At 35.0% G+C, this 22,964-nt stretch overlaps 2 protein-coding genes across 3 annotated transcripts; both read left to right on the forward strand.

The window, feature by feature from the left end:
• The first annotated feature begins 4,615 nt into the window (after window positions 1–4,615).
• On the forward strand, window positions 4,616–10,219 carry CNGC1 (cyclic nucleotide gated channel 1). 2 transcript variants are annotated; one of them, XM_078303712.1, is made up of 9 exons: window positions 4,616–4,907; window positions 5,023–5,161; window positions 5,498–6,032; window positions 6,332–6,544; window positions 6,810–7,081; window positions 7,453–7,564; window positions 8,260–8,496; window positions 8,912–9,366; window positions 9,777–10,219. In XM_078303712.1, the coding sequence occupies exons 2-9, from the start codon at window positions 5,133–5,135 to the stop codon at window positions 10,036–10,038; spliced, it is 2,115 nt and encodes a 704-aa protein (XP_078159838.1). In that variant the 5' UTR covers window positions 4,616–4,907; window positions 5,023–5,132; the 3' UTR covers window positions 10,039–10,219. The 2 variants fall into 2 exon arrangements, with proteins under 2 accessions (XP_078159838.1, XP_078159839.1); XM_078303713.1 differs by having other exon boundaries at window positions 4,635–4,907; window positions 5,023–5,156.
• A 3,261-nt stretch (window positions 10,220–13,480) lies between these two features.
• On the forward strand, window positions 13,481–19,024 carry RAD23D (Rad23 UV excision repair protein family). The gene is made up of 12 exons (XM_078303714.1): window positions 13,481–13,764; window positions 14,301–14,462; window positions 14,580–14,633; window positions 14,802–14,881; window positions 15,214–15,282; window positions 16,003–16,174; window positions 16,527–16,691; window positions 16,933–16,998; window positions 17,271–17,318; window positions 17,419–17,528; window positions 18,131–18,209; window positions 18,584–19,024. The coding sequence occupies exons 1-12, from the start codon at window positions 13,699–13,701 to the stop codon at window positions 18,701–18,703; spliced, it is 1,191 nt and encodes a 396-aa protein (XP_078159840.1). The 5' UTR covers window positions 13,481–13,698; the 3' UTR covers window positions 18,704–19,024.
• Window positions 19,025–22,964: the final 3,940 nt, after the last annotated feature.

Raw genomic sequence — 22,964 nt, forward strand, 5'->3', positions numbered from 1 at the left:
ACACACACGCACATTGAATCCTAAAATTACAGATTTAAGTCTCAACCTAGTTGTATATCAAGATTTGGTCCAATTGTCAACCTAGTTGTATATCAAATTGGTCCGATTGTAAATTACAATTACAATTACAATTAAGAGTGGCTGTCAAACTAATTGTATATCACAGATTTACAATTGCAATAAAGAGTGACTGTTGACCTAGTTGTATATCAGTATAGTTAGATCTGATTTTTAGTTTTCTAGGTTTTCTTTTGATGAAAGTGGTACTAGACTATCTATCGATCCCTATCCCATACTGAACATTGGTACTGGTATCTAACCCTACCAACTTAACCTTGCTATCCCAACTCCCAAGAATACATAAGCAATTTGTATTTGTAGCTCACACAGTTTCGCCATCCGTACCAGTACAGTAATGGATCGTTGGATGGTTGAGTTTGTAGCTCACACGGTTTGTGCACAATCTAAAGAATAGATTTTATTTGCCCAAACAATATCACATTATTAATTTGCCCAAACTTGAGTCCACAACTAATTAAACTCAACAATTTTGACCTCAGGATCAAAATATTAATTTAACTGATTGCACCTCGTGTTAACATGTACCATGTAGGAAGATTTTGAGAATTTCTGGTCGGAGTGCCCATGGGATGAAGACCTCAAGTATGCAACACCTGTTTGTGATTCTGTATGTCCAACACAAAATCCCTTATTTTGACAACAAGAAATTCCACATAACTCTCTTTCATATTTTCTAACTTCATATAATTTTTTTTTTACTTCAGGTTAAAAGATGTTGGGCGGGAGAGTTAAGCTGATTTGTGTTGAACTTTGATCCCTTCTTAAAACTTCATTACTTACAAGCTCTATCAACTTCTATTTTAATTTCAACTCTAGTTGTTCAGCACTATAAGACGTAGGTTCATGTTGTTATACTGTTGTTGTAATACTTTTTGGTATTTTGATGCAATATATTATGTTGATTGTTGCTAATTACATGTTTTATCTCTATATTTCAATGTGTTTATGTAAATCTGGTTCAATGGGAAATGAGAAATTTAAAAATTATTAGGTTGGTACCGGATTAGTACCAGATTGGTACAGGGAGAGGATTGTAGAATTAGGGAATATGGTGATATATTATAGATATTATGGTCATTATTTGTGTTGGTATATAAATGCAAATGTTAAGAACTATAGAGCATGCAAAAAGTACCATTGTTAACCTTGCAAATAGTCAGGTGGGACCCACAAGTGTTAGCCTTGCATATAGTCAGGTGGGACCAACATGTGTTAGCCTTGCATATAGTCAGGTGGGACCCACGAGTGTTAGCCTTGCAAATACTAGAAACGGGGTCAACTGGGAAAGTATTAGCATGCGTAGTGATTGCAAGGCTAGGCGCTTGCAACAAGTCAGAAAATAGTTGTTGCAAGGGTGTCCTTGCAAATACTTAGTAGTTGTAAGGAAAGCAGTTGCAAGGGTAAGCGCATGCAACAAGCCTTTTCGGGCTTGTTGCAAGGCTTGGCGCTTGCAACAAGCCATTTTCAGATGCATGCAATAAACTCGGATTCTAGTAGTGCCATTAAGCTTTTAAATTTTTTCATTTACCCATCAAAACATCAAAATGTTCTATTTACCCATAAGAATTTAACATTCCTTATGATCAGTGATCTTTCATTAAAATTAAATTGACTTAATTATTTCCCGTTCATCTGGAAGAGTTACATTTTTCATTTAAATCAGCTTATGCTAAAACATTAACCAATTATTGATATGATATATCAATTTTTGATCATTTGACTCATGATAAGGTCCTGTTTATCTTTATTTTTCTTCTGTTAAAGCACTCATCCTCTTCCTTTCTTTGGAAGAGGTCGAGCCTGAGAGAGGCGAAAATGGCAATCAAATTGCTCAGGTTGGTGAGGCACAAACTTGGTTAAAGTTGTAACTAACTCTACGATGGATGATTAAAACTCATTTTTTGGTCACAAATATATGTATTATGACAAAGTGACTCTATGGTACTATGCATATCACGATTTGGTCCATAATATAGATCAATATTTTTTTTTTCAAAATTCTAACGGTCGAACAAAACCGTTCAAAATGAATTTCATATGAATATGTACTTGCAGAACGAATTTTATATTTTTTTTAGAATTTTTTACTATTGTTTAAGATAGGTAGAAAATCATTGTTTTTGAATGGTTCAGAATTTTCAGATCAAGTGATTTTATATCAATCTTGAAAAATAGTAAAAAAGTTCTAAGAAATATAAAATTCGGTCCACAAGTACATATTCATATGGAGATCATGTTGAACGGTTCAGATCAACCATTAGAATTTTGAAAATAGAAATATTGATCCGTATTACGGACCAACCCATGATATGCATAGTACCATAGACTCACTCTGATAAAGTGACTCTATCAGAGTGAAGCCAAGTATGTTTATTTTGTGGATGGATCCTGATCACACCTGGGGCATGCAGGAATCAGCATTTATATTGAAAAAATGGTCACAAGGTGATTTGGCAATCCATGTCGATCCAAGCTAATAGTTCCTCACAAGCTGAAGCAAGGGCCACCCTTGAAGAGTACAAATTGATGCAGAGCTACTCGGATGGTGTGGGGGTAGTGTTCTCTGACTCTTTTTTTTTAAAACCCAATAGTAGCTATCAGAGAAATATACAACACCGGTACTGTACCTCCACACCGTACCAGTACCCTTACGCCTTCAAAATTAAAACTGCCCAAAAATAAAACAATGCATAAAAACATCCCTAATATCTTCTGGCCCACTGTGCCATCCACTGTCAGCTCCAAAAAGGGGGAAAATGCAAAAATTGCAACCCCCCCCCCCCCCCCCCCCCCCCCCCCCACCCCCAAAAAAAAATAAATAAATAAATAAATAAACATCTAAAATCACATCAAACATATTTCAACGAAAATTTATTCTTCTCTTCTAGCCCGCTCTATAACTGTACCAAATCTGTACCAGTACCTGATATGTATTGTAACCATATCTGTAGGGCCTTCTAATTGGTTTCTCATCATGCGTTTATGATCACTTCCATCTACTTGCTTCCATATTCTTCCATTAAGGTACCATCTAACTCCATAGTTCTCAACTTAATTCCGACTCCCCTAAAATATATCAGCAGTGTTCTCTGACTCTAAGGAAACAATCTCATCCCTCAAACCGATTACAGATCAAGCATGTCACAAAGAAAACCATAGTAACAAATTGGGTAAGATCAACAGGCCTAACAAGAAATTATTCTTTTCCTTTCAACATTGGCACATCTGAAGCTTCAAATTGTGCTGGACCAAGAGTATTTTACGATGTAAGAGGCTCAATCAAGTAGAGAGTAATTTGCTGGCAAGCTTGCCTGTTTTTATTTTATTTTATGCAACTAAGGATAATTCTTAATTTTCAAGCAATCTATGTTAGGTTTTATGTTGTTATTAAAACTTTTCAGTGGTTCTGTCATTTCTTTGTTTAGGAGAGCATGAACAATATGTAACAAATTTCTGTGATATTAATTAAGGCATGCCTACGAGCTTTCACTGCAAAATATATATATATATGGTTCGGTCTCAAATCAGGTACTAAATTTCTCATAATTCTAATAGGAGTTGATTTTATTTTACCGATCAAGGAAAGACTTGATGAGATTTGAAGGAGATAGAAGACAAAAAATCACCGTAAAACAAATTTCACAAGAGAAGGGCCTGCTTGTTTTATTAGCTCTACTTATCCGCTTTTCAATTAAGTCGGAAAGATATTAGCTGTGTTTTATTATCTTTTCAATTAAGTCGGAAAAATAGAATATGGGTAAAATAGGAATTTTAGAATCTCAGCGCTCAAAAAATGAATTGTTGCGGGTAGAATATCACTCCCCTTAATATTTTGATTGTCAAATTGAAAGTTTTGATGGATACACTCAGTGTTTTAAAATGCAGTCGCATGGGCCGCATATGCGTATGCGGTCGGCAGCCGCGCTCAGAACGGCCATACAGTCATCCCATGCAGTTTTGAGCATGCGGCCGCATATGCGGTCCGAATATGTGGTCATGCAATCCTCCCATGCGGATCAGCAATTTTCAAAGTGGCTTAATAAATAGTAAAAAAATTCAGAAAAATATAAAATTTGGTCTCCAAGCACATATTAATATGGAGAACAAAATGAACGGTTCAGATCGACATTTTGGATTTTTAAATTTTAAATTTGGACTGTATGCATACAAATGCACATTAGTCGCACACACTCTCTCTATATATATATATACGTGAATTTTTATTTTAAAATCCGCATGAAAATCCACATATGCGGTATGCAGTGGCCTTCCGCATGCATGAACAAAACCGCATTTTAAAACACTTACACTAGCAATTAATCCAAAAAAAAATGGAACTGAAAATTGGGACCCGCTGGAAGTAGAGTAAGTCACAAGGGAAAAGAAAGTTCAAGATAGATGTGCAAGCTGGGCCTGTGTGGGCTCCAAAATTTTCTTTATTTCATTTTATTTTGTTTGTTAAGTGTTCTTTTTGGTTGGGCTTGGCCTAGTAGCCTTGTACTGGACATCAGAAGGACAGAAGGTCTATCATGTTGCTACACTATTTTGAAATAAAAATACAGCTAAAGCTAAAGACTAAAAAAAAAAAAAAAAAAATCAAAGTTTATCTTTTCTTTGAAATCTAGTTGTAATTCTCTTTCGTTTACATCAATTGAAATTGCTATTATCGGATCTGATCTTACGCTACCTTAATCTCTCTTCCGATCATCAATCAATTACTTCCACCTTTGTGCTTTTTCTTCGAAGAACCGTATCGGTGGAAAATCAAATCTGAAGAATCAGTCAATCACAATCAAACTTGAAGAAGAATCGGCGAAACTCGCACGGTTAGTCTGCGGGGGAGAGGGGGTGTTGCTCGGTTTGCTACGAAGTTTCAATTGCTTCATTTTACAAACTATATTGACTAGTAATTTATAACCTCTTCTCATTTCTACTTTTCAGGTCCAATGCACGCAATTCATGATGCACTATTCATTTTGTAGAATTTGTACTTTCTACAATTAGAAGCTGATTTGTAACAACCGCCTATTTTAGTTTTCATTACTCCATCGATGGATCAACGGGATGAGAGATATGTGAGGTTACCATCTATTTATGTGTACTTTCCATTTATGTTATCTGGGTCAAATACTTTCCATTTTTGCTCGGGAACTGTACCAGCTAGTGCGGGTTATCAAAAGTAAAGAAAAGGAAAATTTATGCTGCTATGGTTGTGTTGGCACAATAAACAACAAGAGAAGATTTGATATGTCCTAATTCAACCTGGAAACAAAAGAAAAATCAACACAAAAGATCCAAGTTAAAAGTTCTTGTAAGAGGTGCACTGTTGTTGTCATAACATAAATTATTGAGTTAGAAAAACAAAACCAAATAATAATAAAACTGTGTACTTCAATGTTGCTCATATTTGTTGCAGACTTGAATGGAAATCCGACCAATCTGTCAGCTCTGACAAGGACATCGCACCAAAAAAAGAGAACCTCCTTACCTCACTAATAAATTTGTTCAAAAGCACCATAGAATTTTTTCAAAATTTCCGCCACTATGATGATCCTCCTACCAAATCTGCACTCCGTGAATCCAGGCCAAAGAAGAAGCAAGTTCTCGACCCACAAGGCCCATTTCTTGAGAAATGGAACAGGATATTCATCATATCATGTGTTGCAGCAGTATCCATCGATCCGTTGTTCCTTTATATACCCGTTATCGATGGTGATAAGCATTGTCTGAGATTGGATAGAAGCTTGGAGATTGTGGCAAGTATCTTGCGACTTTTCACTGATATATTCTATATCTTGCATATTATCTTTCAATTTAGGACTGCGTTCATAGCACCTTCTTCTACGGTTGTTGGGAGGGGCGTTTTGGTCGAGGATACGTGGGCGATTGCGAAACGTTACATGTCTAGTTATTTTCTGGTCGATGTGTTTGCAGTTTTGCCACTTCCTCAGGTCGGTTTACATCTGCTTCGATTTTTATTGTAGCTGCTTTCCCAATTATTGAAGTTAAACTAGGAACTAGTACCGATTAGTACTTGTGAGCAAGGTTGTTACCTGGTTGATTTCACCAGGGTTACAAACTAAACAAAATAAATACACATACCTATAGATAAGCACCATAAAATAAAAATAAAGTAATTGAAAAAAAAAAAATCAGCAGATGTATGGTGTACCATCTGGTATGGTATTACGGTCAAATCGCGGTTTAGCATCAATAGTCTACATCTTTTATGGTTTCATTTATTTTTCAGGTGGTGATATTGATTATGCTGCCAAAGCTAACTGGTTCAGAGGCTCTAAGTGCTAAGAACATATTAATGATCATAGTGATACTTCAATACATACCAAGGCTTGTCAGAATCATACCACTTTATCGCCAGATCACGAGATCGGCCGGCATTATAACTGAGACTGCCTGGGCGGGGGCTGCTTTCAACCTTCTAATTTATATGCTCGCCAGCCATGTAATCCTCAAAACATCCCCATTTTCTGTAATTTTGTTTTTCTTTTCGTTCTTCTTTTTGGCCTTTGTTCTTATTTTGCCTAAGATTTTTGTACTGATGTATAACTTAGAGTATCATTTTAAGAACCACTGTGCCATAAAAACCCAGCAAGGTACCAAAGTCCAGGCTTTTTAACCTCAACTATATATGCTGTTTTTCAAACCTTGATGTATACTTAAAAATATCAAACATCGATCTTACACTTGATATTATTCTTTTTTTGTAGGTTTTTGGAGCATTGTGGTACTTGCTTGCAATACAAAGAGAAGACACATGCTGGAAACTTGCATGCAGTAATAATCAAAATTGCAACTCATCCTCCCTGTACTGTGGTGCGTGGAAAGGAGTTCAGAATAACAGCTTCTTGGGAACAGACTGCGCAGCAAATGGCCCATTCGACTTTGGAATTTACCAAGCTGCATTGGAAAATGTGACCACTGATACTCATTTCTTTGAGAAGTTTTTCTATTGCTTCTGGTGGGGCCTGCAGAATTTGATGCAAGTAGTTCTAGCTGCTTTTTTTCACAATATTTCTTTCTGATGTGTTTCAGCTATACTTTCCTGTCCTATTCACGACTATGCGAATAGACATTAACAAAACAAAGTCATTTGTGCATTTGACCACCTCCGTATATTTGGTTTTCGTGCTCCTGTACCATCTAGTTTAGTGTAAATCTTTTGATCCAATATATTATGGAGTCCTTTATTGATCAAGCTCATCTATTTGACCTGTTTAGAGCTCTCAGGTGCTTTGCTAATTTGATTTTTCATAGTTTGTATAATCCCTTGAGAAAAAAAATTGTCTTTTTTTTTTTTTTTTTACTTTTGTCTGTAAGCAACCAGTAATATTAGCTTTTTCTCTCTTGTAGTTCGCTTGGTCAGAATATGGCAACAAGCACATATACATGGGAGAACTACTTTGCAGCTTCTGTCGCTATAGCTGGTCTTGTCTTATTTGCACTTCTTATCGGCAACATGCAGGTATTTACAGTTACATTGTGTGTTTGGTAAGTGGTTTATGTGATTTAAGTGCTTTAAAATGCTTCAGGACTCCAGAAGCAAGTTTTCTTAATTTGCTTCCAGGTGGACTAAAATTAAAGCAGCTTACATAGGTACCTTAAACTCGAAAGGACCACATCTCTAACTTTTGACATGCTTTACCCTTACTACTACTCTTATATACACAGTACAAGATGATAATTTGATCTTTTTATTCGTTATTAACATCTACCTCACTATTACCAAACACAATTCTTTAAAGTGATTTAGCTTCAACTTCGCCTTAGCTTACTTCACTTGCCCGACCCAAATTTGGTGTAAGACTGTCAGTCCAGTTAATTACAGGTAACTTAACAATTATTGAGACAAATTCTGATATATACCTTTGTTTTGATCTAATGTGCTCTTGAAACCTTTTTAACCATTCAATTGCAGTTTTTCCAGGGAGATATTTTTTTTTATGAAATTAGTGGCCGTAGGCCTTTATTATTATGACTTGATATAACTACAGGAAGCATCCAACCAAAGATATCCCTATCAAAAAAGTTTACTTTGATATGCAGTTTATCGGGTATATTGTATCTACAAGATATGCTATTATGAGATAAAAGCAGGTACCTTTCATAAAAAGTTTTACTACCATTATGGTAATTTTATTTGATATTCCTTGCTTCTAGACATACTTGCAATCAACATCTGTGAGGATAGAAGAGATGAGAATGAAAAGGAGAGATGCTGAACAGTGGATGACGCACAGACAACTTCCTGAAAGCCTGAGGGAAAGAATAAGAAGGTACGAGCAGTACAAGTGGCAGGAGACAAGAGGTGTAAATGAACAGAGTCTTCTCCAGAGTCTCCCCAAAGACCTTCGAAGAGAGATCAAGCGCCACCTCTGCCTTAACCTCCTCAGGAGGGTATTTACATTCTTTTTTAATTCCATTACCTGTAGGGTTTGGTTTTTCCTCAATTAATTGAAATTCGCCAAAGGTGCTTAGCTGCACATGTTACCCGATAGTTGGTGGGACATTGCCATTGTTTACTTGCTGTTACTGTAGGCCCTAATGTCTAGTACTGTACTGGTTATATACAACCTTTTGCATTACAGGTTTAAGTGTGACCACTGGATGGTCAAATAGATTTTATGGTTTTACCTCTTTTTTATTTGCTTATTTGTTGTAATTAAGCATTTAGTTGGTTTGAGTTATCCTTTAGCTGTTAAAATCCCAGCAGATAACCTTGGAAAAAAACAACCCTATCAGATTCAGCACCACTGATGTACAATTCGGTATTTTAGTCTTGTGGACAAATTCATCCTTTGAACCTAACCAGGTACCGATGTTTAAGAATATGGATGATCAATTGCTAGATGCAATGTGTGATCGGCTCAAGCCAGCTCTATACACTCAGTTCAGCTTGATAATCCGTGAAGGTGACCCTGTGAACTACATGCTCTTCATCATGCGGGGCAAGCTCGAGTCAATCACCACTGGTGGAGGCCGCACAGGCTTCTTAAATATGAGTTACTTGAACCCTGGTGACTTTTGTGGGGAGGAGCTGCTGACATGGGCCCTCGACCCGCATTCGCCTTCTTCCCTCCCCTCCTCAACCCGTACTGTCAAAAGTTGCACCGAGGTCGAGGGCTTCTCCCTCATGGCCGACGATTTGAGATTTGTTGCCACCCAGTTCAGGCGCCTACATTCAAAGCAATTGCAACATACGTTTAAATTTTACTCTCAGCAATGGCGCACATGGGCTGCATGCTTTATTCAGGCAGCTTGGCGCAGGTATTATTTAAGATTATGTTCATTGAGAAAGTTACTTTTGAATTAAGCATCATCCATTTACCACTTTTATGTCTAGCTTACCCTTTTTGAACTAGTGTAACTTTTTGGTCCATTGAAACCTTCTTGGTAAAGGATTAAATTTCAATATTTAGCTTTGAAATCTTTTGTTTTTATATTGGTGGTGAATTGTTACTTGAGCACTTCTCCTTTGGGTGACTATATGCATGCTATATAGATCTATCATCTGGTTTAGGATTAGTATTGGGAGGAATTTAATCTATAACAGGGACCTACTGCACTACTCTTGACTTCTTGATGCCATGTTGAGCACCAAAGTGTGTTTAAAGAAAGTTAAACTGTTAAGCTGAAAGAGAAGTTTGACTTTTATCTTTAAATTTTACTTCTAACAGGTATTGCAGGAAGAAACTGGAGGAGGCTTTGAATGAGAAGGAGAGAAGATTGAAGGCCGCTATAAGAGTGGGGCCTGGGAGCGGGTTGGGCCCCACAAGCTCATTAAGTCTGGGTGCAGCTTTATATGCCTCAAGGTTTGCAGGAAATATGTTGAGGCTTTTGAAGAGGAGCAAGACAAGAAAGGCAAGGCTGCAGGAGAGTCTGCCGGCTAGGCTCCTGCAGAAACCGGCTGAACCTGATTTCTCTTTAGAAGATAGCTAGGTGATTATACTACATTTTTCGATTTATATATTTTTGGTGTAATTATAAAGTTGTGTTTTGGTCCAGGGTTCAACTGTTTGCAGTTTTTAATGGGTATTTAGTTTTGAGATTGTTGTATATAACATTGGAACTAAGCGAGTGCTATTTATAGTGTATGATGTCAAACCAACTTAAAAACAAGTGTTAGTTTCACTCTTTGATATGAAGCTAGATAAAGGACACAAGGTAGTTTTAAACTTGGAATAGTTGTAATACTGTTGTTCAGGACATCGATATCAGTAGCTTAGGCCTAGTTGATGAGGCTTTTGCATTACCCTATTTTATCATTTACTTTCCATCCTCTTTTCTTCTTCTTTTAAACAGAGAATAAAGAAACCAAAATAGATACGAAAATTCAAACTGACCTGTATTGTTCCAAGATTTGCTGTACTTGGAGCCAACCAGAAAACTCAACACTTTCTGCTTCTTCAAAAATGATACTTCGTAAATTAATTAATTAGATGAAAATAATGCATCTAAACTACAGTACCAAATTGACAAAAACAGTAGTACATCTAATTAATGGAAACAGCTTGGGTCCGATGGCCATCGGACCCAAAGTGGTTCCAATGAGTTCTCTCACCGTCGGATCTGCTTTAGGATTTGTGCCCACAATTTTGCGTCTGCTTTAAAATCTGTACACACGAATTCTAAAGCAAATCCGACAGTGAGAGAACCCGTTGGAACCACTTTGAGTCCGATGGTCATCGAACCCAAGCTGATTCCCTAATTAATATACAGGTAGTGGTGAACCAACCCACTAATTTAATTGTGCAAGTAATAAAGAGAAATGTTCTGGTCTCCTTAGGCATTATATCTGAGCGCGTCCCCCAAGTAGTTCAATAGAAAAACAAATCTTGCAATGTTGTCAAACTTTTTATTTTCAGTGCTAATATCTAAACATTTTAATAAAATTATATTTATAACCTTTTAAAAGGTTATTCGCAAGCATTTAAACTTTCATCTGAAAGTATTTCTAGATAGTTTTAAATCTTAACTATTTTTGTCTTCAAAACAAAAAAAGGAAAGATTTTTTTCACCCACTCTTTTATTATTATTTTTTTCTCTGATCATTCTAATCTATTTTTTTTGACGATCCATGATGATTTTTTACAAATCTAAAAATATGAATTTTTTATTTTCGATTTTATCTTTTAAATAAGATTTATGAAGAAATATTTTTGAGTAATTTTGAAGTTATTTGTTTTATTTCTTAAAGTAAAACTCATTAGCACTTTAAATTTTCATGTTTTTAAATATCAGTCTATAACCATTAAAATTTTCAAGGCTTTGTACATGAGGTTTATATGCTTTGTACATGCAGTGTTATTGTTGAGGTTTATACGCTTTGAAGTATTATTGTTGAGATTTAAATTCTTTGTACATGAGGTTTATATGTTTTATTCTAGATATTTGAAGTGTTATTAAAGAAGTTTATACGCTTGTATTATACGAAAGATTTAATTAAGTGGTAAAAAAAAGACAACACAAATATAACTCTAAAGTTATTTTTCAAGGATCTCATTTGAAAGAGAAAATCGAGTAAAAAATGTTCGTATTTTCAGATTCGCAAAATTTTATCATGGATCGTCGGAAAAATGGACGAGAATGATCAGAAAAAAAAGATGGGTGAAATAAATCTTTTTTTTTTTACTTAAAACAAAAGTAATTAGGAGTTAAAATTATCTAAATTTAGAATTTAAATGATTTCAGATAGAGGTTTAAATGCTTGTGAGTAACATTTTAAAATGTTATAAACATAGCTTTAAATGTTTGAATATTAACATTGAAAATAAAAGTTAGTCAACATTGAAAAAATTTCTTGCTTGGAGAACGCACTCGAAAATTTTATTTGGAATACAATTATTAGACTCTAATAATAAAATACACATGCAAGAAATGAATTGGGTCGCATTTGCAATTATATAATCGTGAAAACAGACCGATGTCCTCTAAATATAATAATTTACGGCCTTCCTAAATTTTTTGAACTAACTAAAACGATCTCCCGAAGTTCGCACCTCTACTGTAAAAATAGTTATATTCAGATTTATATATGAGAGTAATTAAAAAAAAAAAAAAACTAAATTCGAATAGTGTGAAAAGGGTGTTACTTTTATCCAATTCGAAATAATGTAAATGTAATTTGGATTGTGTAATTTAAAATAGAGAAATTTTATAGTGTATCCATATAAACTTCCAAGACAGTTAGTTTCCCCGTGAAAATATCAAAATATTCAATATTTTCATAAAATTTTAACATTATTTCTTCTACACCTTTTTATTTATTAAACATGATATTAGTTATTTTAAGAATTAAATGTACACAATCTACTCTTTCATTGAATTTGACTTCCTGTCTACGGAGGCGAAACATAGATATACCTGGGCGGTGCTAAGCCACCTCAACTTTGAAATTTTTTATTACTAGATATATAGAAACCGTATCAAATTGTTTGTTTTACATGTATATAATTTTTTTTTTCTTTCCATTCCCTCCCTTCCTCTGCTCTCCATCCAAACAAGATGCTAATCGAAGTAGCAAAACAAAACGACGAGCTAAAAAAAACAGTTTGTAAGGCCATCATTGCAAAACTAAACGTAAAGCTTGATTCACAACCTCAAATTTACTTTTGAGTACTAAACCAATTTATTACTTCGTAATTAAGAACTGAACTCAGCAACTTTAAAAACAGGGAATATCACCAGGCACCAGCTGCCAATGGCCAAGTCAACACTGATTGTGCATAAAGGTATTAGATTAGGAGTTTCTGTGTTGAAACAGCGACCAGATGAGTTGACACAATGCAACATGTTTTGATATTTTAAAAAAAAATTGGGATTCATTGTATGTATTTATAAAAGACCAAATCCTCAAAACTTAGCAGCCAGTCAAAATTTTAAATTTATTGTTATATTTTATTCCGTTGGTTTAAAGATGTTCTACATAGTCAATGATCATCAAGTAGCATTTACAATATTCTTTATGTTCTAAATCAATTAAAGCCTTTTCTTTTAAATAAAGGTTCCTATTATTAACTCTGACATTTATTTCTTGTCAGATATCTTTTGTGGGAATTAAACTTGCATCTTTTCGTAGGAATACGAGACACATCACCATTTGTACTAGAATTATGATTCAATTATAACTAATAATTCATGGAGTCAAATCATTCTATTAACAATAAATTGATCCGGAATCAACCCTTTTTCCGATCTCTTTTGCTTAATTTTTTTTTTTTTTTCCATCTTTGATTTATCTCATTTCTCTCGTTTGAAAAAGGGACATGCAAGCGCATATAAAATATATCTGCCCATTGCTTTTGTAGTTTGCACAAGCAACTGGGCCAATATGCGCATCTAAGCTCGGTCGGGCCTACTGGGCTTTTTCCTTTAAAATATTACGTGTCAATTTGCTACTGGAAGGTGTTTCTGTTCGCTGTATGAGGCAAATCCTGAGAGAGACCCAGTGTCACCAACTGCGCTATCGGTTTTTCTTCTTCGGATTTCCATTTTTGTAAATATTTTTGTTAGTCTAATATCTTACTTTCTTCTCTCTCAAGAAAGCCGAAAGAAACAGAGATAGAGCGATAGAGAGAAGAGAAAAGAAAGAAGAGAGAGATGAAGATCTTTGTGAAAACCCTAAAGGGAACAAGCTTCGAGATCGAGGTGAAGCCCGACGATAAGGTATCATCGTACTTCCCTTCAGATCTGTCTCCTGTTTCTGTAGATTTTGATTAATTTATCCAGTTTGGAAGGAACTTTCCGATTTTTAGTTTATCTACGATAAGGATGAAGGTATTTCTGATTCGATCTAGCGGTACGGATTAATAATCTGAACTCGATTTAGATAGGAAGAGGAAGTAGCGTCTGTTTTGTTTTACTGGAAAGGAAAAATTCTGTGGTTTCAGACAGACGGGATGTCATCTGTTGTGAAAATTTGCAAGGTTATGTGAGGCCAATGTCAATATTTGCAGTTTATTTATTCTGTACAATGCAATTATCAATCATCGAATTGGAACTGTACACTCTAAAATGCTACAAAATAAATTGGAAACGGAGATTGATAATGAATTGAAGGTTCTCAAAATCAAATTAAATTGCGATATTTAATTCCTTATGCGGAGCTTTCTGTGGAATCTCCTAAGAGTATTTTCTACTTATTCTTGCATCTCAATATTTGAGGAAAATTTATGGGCTTGAACTGTGGTGTTTATTGGCAGGTATCTGATGTGAAGAAGAGTATCGAGACGAGTCAAGTAGAAAATGTATATCCAGCTGATCAACAAATGTTGATTTATCAAGGCAAAATTCTCAAGGATGATACCACACTAGAAGATAACAAAGTTGCTGAAAGTAGCTTCCTTGTTGTTATGCTCTCTAAGGTAATTCTATAAATAGAATTTCTCCTTTAGAAATATTATTTATTGTGTATAATGATTAACAATAGACAGCATTTTTCTTAGCTAAATGTTATGCAATGCACCTTGCTATTATTATAGAATAAGGGATCAGCAAGTGGTGCTTCAACTGCTGCCAAGACACCTCCTACAGCTGTGAGTTTGCAACCTTTTTCTTTTTAATAAATTCAATCTTGTAAAATTACTTGCAAATCAGTTCCAGTTGCTGGAATTTTTCTGATTTATTTTCAATTAAAATCATTTGAGTTCTCAAAAACATTTGTTTTATATCTGTTAATGAACATTATTTCTTTCTATATGCAGGCCCCGGCTAGTACAGTTCCAGCTACTCCAGCTGTGCCAGCCCCAGCACCTATTCAAGCACAGCCTTCTCCAATGACATTGTAAGCAACTCAACATGGATCTTGTTACTGGTTTGCGCCTCTCCATTGTCATACTTATGACTTTGTGTTCGTTGGCTGGAAGTGTTTTTGTGCTGGATTTAAGTCTCCAAGATGTTGTAAACTTGCAATTTAACTACTGAAGTACTAAGAAGAGGAACCCCCTGCTTCTCCAAAAAAAAATATTAATAAAAAGATAGTAGAAATAAAAGGGGTGAGCTAAATTTGTAATGCTATGGTCAGATAAGAATACGATTGTGGACAATTGGACCCTATATGTTTTTACTTTTTGGTGCTTGCTGTGTTGCTTATTTTTGTTAACTGTTGCTATCTAGTGCACCTACTCCAACTCCTGCTGCTGCTCCAACTCCTGTTACTGCACCAACTCCTGCCATTAGTGAATCGTGAGTCCTTTCAATTCTTCCATTATCTTAAGCTTGTTATATTCAATAAATCTAGCTGACTAGCTGAAGTAGGTTGAAAAGATGCAGTGCCGTATTAAATGGCTATCACATTGGTCACCAATATGTATGTCATGCATATTACTTTACCATAAAAAAATTCCTACCAAGTACTTAACCCAATTATGAGATATGTGCTGTGCCTAAGGTTGGGTGGCTGATATTGAAATTAAAATGTGCTTTTAAATAGTTGTTTAAAGTAGCATTCTTTTTCCAAATTACACGCCAATATTTTTGTTGCACATGCAAATAGCATTCAACATCTCTTGCTTATGCTTCTTACATTATTTTTTTCTTTTTCTTTTTTTTGTCAATAGGACCTACCTACTTAAACAAAATTTAAGTATTGAAGTAAATTGGCCCTAAGCTTTTTATGAATAAACTGATTGTCTTACTAGTGAATATAGGTCTTCTCTTTTCTTTTTCTTTTTTGTAGCTTAACATAGTCTTCTTGTAAAGAATATTTTATGAGATTAAAAGAAAAGTTCACAAGTTCTCTTGTCCATCGTAGTTATCTAGAGGGTTTTCACTTTATCCAAATATCCCAAAAAATTTGACTGTCAGTTTGATGGAAAAAATATTAGACATGTTGGATGCAAAGTTGGTAAATGTTGTGTGAAAGAGACTTATGCAAAGTTTGTATCTCCATACCCTTTGAAACAGCACTGATGTGTATGGGCAAGCTGCTTCAAACCTTGTGTCAGGAAGTAGTCTGGAGCAGACGGTACAACAAATTATGGACATGGGAGGTGGTACTTGGGAGAGGGATATGGTTATTCGTGCTTTGCGGGCTGCTTATAACAACCCTGAGAGAGCTGTTGAATATCTCTACTCTGTAAGATGTTTTCTCATTTTATTTCATTCTTGATACCCAACATATATGAGTGCGTATCCTCTGAGATATCTCATATTTTGCGTGACCGACGTGCTTGGTGCCTATTCGGGGAGAATGCAGGGACCAGTATTATTTGTACTTTGAGATTCGTGAACGGTTGAGATTTTCCGAAAGAACACACAAAATATATATCTCAGGGGATGGCATCTGTTAATTTATTATCTCTGTACTCTCAAGCTAAATGTGCAAGTGCCTTGTTGGAACATGGTTTTTCTAGAATTAGCTCTAAAACATTAATTATATGTATTCCACATGATTGATCTTTTTGTTTTTTCTTTGTTGTTAACAACAGGGTATCCCTGAAAATGTGGAGCCACCCCCAGTGGCTCGAGCACCACAAAGTGGTACTGGCCAACCAGCTGCTAATCCTCTAACTCAGGCAGCTGCACAACCAACTGCTGTGCCAGCTGTCCCTCCTGCGGGGCCCAATGCTAATCCTCTTGACCTTTTCCCTCAGGTAATATTTGTGAGCTATCCATGCATGCTTATTTTCTCTTTGTTTCTATTAATTTTGTTATTTAAAATATTTTGTTGCTGATGTGTATTGAACTTCGGCCCTGGGGAAGGGGGTCATTTTAGCAGATACTTGACATGCAAGTACTGTATGTAAAGTAGTTGACAAAATCTGCATGTCAGTTATGCTTACGAGTCATCACATAGATCAATGTCTAAATATTGAACAATTTTTGTTTCGTCAGGGTCTCCCTACTGGTGGAGCTGGTGGTGGTGCAGGCAGTCTTGACATGTTGCGTAACAGCCCTCAGGTACTTTCACTACTTTATGGTACTATTCTGGTAGGAGATGAAATTTCAGAGCAAGCCACATCTGGAGCTATAATTAATCACCAGAACAAGCATCAAAATTTTTTTTTTTTTGAAGGTTAACAAGCATCAATATTGAACACCATAAATATTGAACCCAATTAACAAGGGGGTAATTCAAAAAATAATCATCTTACCGATCTTATATTGTAGCAGTTTCTGCCACATGTTCCATTGCTCTAACTTTTCTCATGTTTTACTCTTCCCTTTATAAGTTCCGAGCCTTGCTTGCTTTGGTTCAGGCCAACCCCCAGATTCTTCAGGTCTATTCCTTCGCCTTCTTGTTTTGTTCAACTCGAATCATTGTCTTTTATATTTTAAGTTGTAATTTGTGTGATTTGCTTTGAAAATGGTGTCATACAGCCAATGCTTCAAGAGCTGGGCAAGCAGAATCCACAGATACTACGTCTTATTCAAGATAACCAAGCAGAGTTTCTTCGTCTTGTTAATGAATCAAACCCAGAAGGCGGCGAGTGAGAATCTTTTTCATTTTCTTGTTGCTTCTTGATTTTGTGTTTGTTACAGTCCCCCCCCCCCCCCCCCCCACACACACACACCACATCTCCTCTGATCCTTTCTATTGTCACACCTCTTTTATTCATTTTGACCAAATCGTACAGGTGGTTAGTCGTGGATGAATTGTTCAATTAGGTTCCTTGGTTGGATTTTAACATGTCTGAATTGCATCAGTTAATCTTCTGCATTTCGCTTGCTTAATATTAGTGGGAAAAAACTTATGAAGCATGGCCTATTCTCTATATGTTATTGTGTTGATTAAATGTGTCATAATCTCCTTGCTTTCTTCATTATGGGCTCTTTGGAGATAATTTAAAAAGTTTGAATCGATTGCCATTTGAATAAATTAGTCTTTAGGGAGTGTTAACAGTGAAAGAGAGTTTAGGACTTTAGGGGGATGGGCCTATTTGAACAACACCAACAACCACCAAGCCTTTAGTCCCAAACAAGTTGGGGTATAGGCTAGAAATGAACAACAAAAGAAAGTTTAGGGAGCAGTATGCAGCTTTGGCTATGTGTTGTTAGGTTTTTATTATTTCGCGATTGCAATGTGAAACAGGAACTTGCTAGGTCAGCTGGCTGGTGCAATGCCACGGACCATCCAGGTCACACCAGAGGAGCAAGAATCCATTGAACGAGTATGTTGCTTTTATTACATAATTGTGATTACTACATAGATTGCAAGGGCAAAACAAGGAGTACTGGAAACTGGAGAATTGGGGGAAAAACTAGTTAGTCTTGCATTATACGAATTATATTTTGAAGTTCTTAAAAAACTGGGATCTTATCTACCAGGAGATGGAAGTGGATTGGAGGTTTTCCTCGTTCTTGTTGCCGTTTACTCATTTATACTAGGTTTAATCAACATTTTGGTATAGTGGATAGATGAACTTAGTGTGCAGCCACTTGATAACTGTAGACTTGATTTAAGTTCACATCAATCATAAACTCGCACACATTTCTTTGTTGTTTCCACTTGTAATTTAATAACATTTTTTGAAACATTGTGCAGCTTGAAGCAATGGGTTTTGAGAGAGCGCTTGTACTGGAGGTGTTCTTTGCGTGCAACAAGAACGAGGAGCTGGCTGCCAACTATCTGTTAGACCATATGCATGAATTTGAAGAGCAATAATTAATTTCAAGAACCAGCAAAGCGTTTGAATTGGATGGGGGTGAATCTGAAACGTGAAATGGTTGTTGATGTTGGAATAACCTTTTATGCATCTTAGGTAGAAATCTATCACAAAACATCAATGGTTCGTTAAATCTGTTGTTAGCGTCTTTGGTTTTGTTGTCTTCTTTCTTCTTTCTTTTTTTGTCAATGGTGGCGGTTTGTCAGTTCGAGTTCTTAGTACATATGAACTATCTTATAATGACATCTGTAATTGTCTATAAAGATGTGTCATCTGTCATCAGCATGTACTCTTGTTTGAATGTGTTTATGTTAACCTCTGCAGAAGTTGGTGCTTGAGCTGGTATGCGTTGTGGGGATTGTGTCATTGATTATTCGTTCAAATTAAGTCTAACCATCAGATTCCAAAAATCGGTAAAATCTCAACAAAATCATGTCCAGTCCAATGGTTTGTCGAATGTAAGACTGCTGCACCAACGTGATGGTGATATGATATATTTTCAACATAAGGCTGCTAGTCTTTCTAGTTGTCTTATCTATGCCTTCCATGTAGTGATGATATTTTCACGTAAGATGGATTGGTTAGTTCTTTTGGAATAAAGATGAGATGTCAAGTCACTCAATTATTTAATTATATATAAGATATTTTCTCATTTATATCAACATTTAAAACTGAAAACTTTTAGGGTACGAGTTCAAATATAATAGTATCCGGACACCCGATAGCACCTATATTAGGGGTCATGAAAAGGAAACATTCTGCAAAAGAAAGCAATATAAAAAGCATGCAATCAGTCAAATTTGTTCCTGTTGCAAGTCTCGATGGTTTGTATAACATGCTAAGAAAATATTCAGAATTAATGATATAAAGTGAAATTCGTAATAATATGATTCTATTTATATGTTTAGAATATCATAAATATTGTAAGTGTATTATAGGTTATGATATATATGATAATATGATAGCTTACGAATTGTTACAAGAAGAAAAACATAAACCATACAGAAAATTGAAAATTTGGATTTAGTTAAAATGCAGGACCATCTAAGAATCTACAAAATAATTTGAAAAAGAAAATAATGCAAAACAATTTAAATAAAAAAAATTTGGTTGAATTCAACTATAAAACTAATTAATATAATAAGATTATTAGTTTTATATTTGTTAAATGAATTTACTTGTCCATAATCCATTTTGTATCACTATCCTACTAGGGTAGTAATGGCCCACGAATTAGTATAGGGGCACAACATTGCTCATTCATATTTCATAGAAGGTTCATATGAATTTAGGCACAACTTAGTATAGGGGCCCAACATTGCTCATTCATATTTTAGTCTCAGATCAGCAAATATATTTACAGTTTTAATTTATCGGAGTAGTTTTGGGCCAGCTTGCGGGTTTTGTTAACTTTTTAAAGGACGCATATTCACAGCAGTATCTAGTGTTTGGTAAACGGGCCGGGCCGGGCGGTCCGGGCAAAACCCGGGCACGGGTAGCCACGGTCACGGGCGTCACGGGCACACGGGCAAAACGGGCCGGGCATCACGGATTTTATTTTCAAAAATCTTGCCCAGCCCGTTTAATACCCGTGCCCGTCACGGGTTCGGGGGCAGGACGGTCCGGGTACGGGGGGCCGGGCGGTCCGGGTCCGGATCCGGTTTTTTTTTTTTTTTTTTCTGTTCTTTTCTGCTTTTTTTCTGTTTTTTTTTCTGTTTTTCTTATTTCTGTTTTTTATTTCTGTTTTTTTTATTTCTGTTTTTTTATTTCTGTTTTTTGTATTTCTGTTTTTTATTTCTGTTTTTCTTATTTAAAAAACAGAATTTAAAAAAAACAGAAATAAAAAAACAGAAATAAAAAAATAAAAATAAAAAAACAAAAATAAGAAAAACAGAAATAAAAAACAGAAATAAGAAAAACAGAAATAAAATTCAGAAATAAGAAAAACAGAAATAAAAAACAGAAATATGAAAAACAGAAATAAAAAAACAGAAATAAGAAAAACAGAAATAAAAAACAGAAATAAAAAACAGAATTTAAAAAAAAAGAAATAAAAAACAGAAATAAGAAAAACAAAATTTAAAAAACAGAAATTAAAAAAACAGTATTTAAAAAACAGAAATGGAGGGAATTTGGGTTTAAATTTTGAATTTTAGATCAAAAGTTAAAAAAAAAAAAAAAAATCTGCCATGAGCTCACGGGCACGGGCACGGGCACGGGCGTCACGGGTACGGGGGTCCGGGTTCTCACGGGTATTTTTTCAAAAAACCGGGTCCGGCTCGTTTAATACCCGTGCCCGTGTACCCGTGCATACCCGTGGCACGGGCACGGACGGACCGGTCCGGGTTGGGCCCCCGGGGGCATTTACCAAACACTAGCAGTATCTCAGTCTCACGATGATAGAGCTTGTAGTATCATTGCATCAAGTGTTGTGTTGGCAACTTGGCATTTAATCGTGATCCTGACAGGTCTCATTTACGTCTGCAGGTACGGTGTCACATTACGTAGAATTGTATGAGAAACTTTTTTGTTTGGTAGAAATTTTATTATATATTAAACCAGGATCGTTCAATGGAAATGTTCATATAATGAATTTACATCCCCTTCTGCAGTTGTAATAATGCGCATTTGATTCGATTCTATAAAGATATCACGGTCATGACTCATGACAGCATATAAGACTCGACTAAGAATAACAATTCCGAGAAGGGTGTTTATGTATCATTTCTTTTGCCTGATTATTAAGTGCTTTTTGAATTGGTAGGGTCAGTTCAGCGAATATTAATGAGAATGAAATATTTTAAATATAAAATTAAGAATATCAATTTACTAATTCCGAAGTGAAAAGAACTCGTGAGAAATTAAAATTTAGAACTAAAACTAATAATTAAATGCTGGATGATACTTATTGAATAATTAAATGCGGTCAATTTCTTTTACTTGTCAAATGGTTTTATCCTAGGAACCGAATATCCTACTTTGTCACAATGCTTCATTATTTTGGTATGTGAATCATGCTTCAATTTTTTTTTATTTTATTTATAGAGTCAACTCGAACCGTTTAACATAATTTCTACAATAAAATGTGCTTATCGACCACATTTTATATTTTTCTTTAAAAATAATTTATTACTTTTTTAGATAGATACAAAATCATTATTTTTAAAAAATTTCTCAACCATCTAAAAATAATGATTTTGTGCCTATTTCAAAAAATAGTAAATTAAAAATATATATATATATAAAATTTGGTTTCCAAGTACATTTTAATATTGAAATCATGTTGAGCTATTCGGATTAACTTTGAAAATGAAGATAAAAATATAAAGCATGATTGAGACAGAAAACAATGGAACGAAAATAAAAAAATTGTTTTTCTCTCCTCATTATTATAATCCTTTCAACACCTGCTAACATAATTAAATAGATGTTATTTAATTGGGAGAATTTTCAGTATACCATGTAAACTTTTAAAATAGTACATTTTCCGTAAAAGCATCATAATATAAAATATTTCTAAAAAAAAAATTATTAAATATTATTTTTATTTATTTGGCTATTTTTTTAGTTATTTTACAAATTAAATTGACAAAAGTTTTTTTTCTAATTTCAAATTCTTCTCTCTTTCTCTATATTTAGCTGTAAATCGGTTTCTTTCATTTTTCTTTTTATAGCACATATTGAAAGTCAAGTCACTCAAATATTTAATATTTACAAGAGAATTTTTCATCAAGATTTCAAAACTATAACCTCCTACACAGAGAGCATTGTCTTTGCCAATAGACCAAAGACTGATTTTCAAACCGGTTTCTTTCATTGTTTGATATCCTTCATCTTTTGTAAATTAGAATCAACACTTGCTGACTTCCCACTCCCCATCGATACCCTCTTGCCACTCTCAAGCACCTCTCTGGTTACAACTCCCACCTCCACTGCCATGTCTGCAGTCACAAGCTCCGTGGTGAGATTTCAATAGTATTCGGTAAATTCCGGTGAGGCGGTTGGTAATTACCCAATAAATAGAGAAACCGTAATCTTTTACAATTGGCTAGGGATCGAAGACAGAAAACTTCATTCACCGGATTCAAATTAATTTGTTCCAACCTAGCTAAATCAGTTTTTTTAAGGTTGTAAATCAAGGTTTATAGCTAAGATTAATTATTCCTAGGTTGTTAGAAATTTCTCCATTTTAATATATATTAAGTTGGCAACAAGAACAAGTTTTTAAGGTTGGAAGCATTGAAGAGCGAAGTAAGCAAT

The sequence above is a fragment of the Carex rostrata genome, chromosome 6 (genome assembly GCF_964058835.1).
Source record: "Carex rostrata chromosome 6, lpCarRost1.2, whole genome shotgun sequence".
In the NCBI taxonomy this organism is placed as follows: Eukaryota; Viridiplantae; Streptophyta; class Magnoliopsida; order Poales; family Cyperaceae; genus Carex; species Carex rostrata.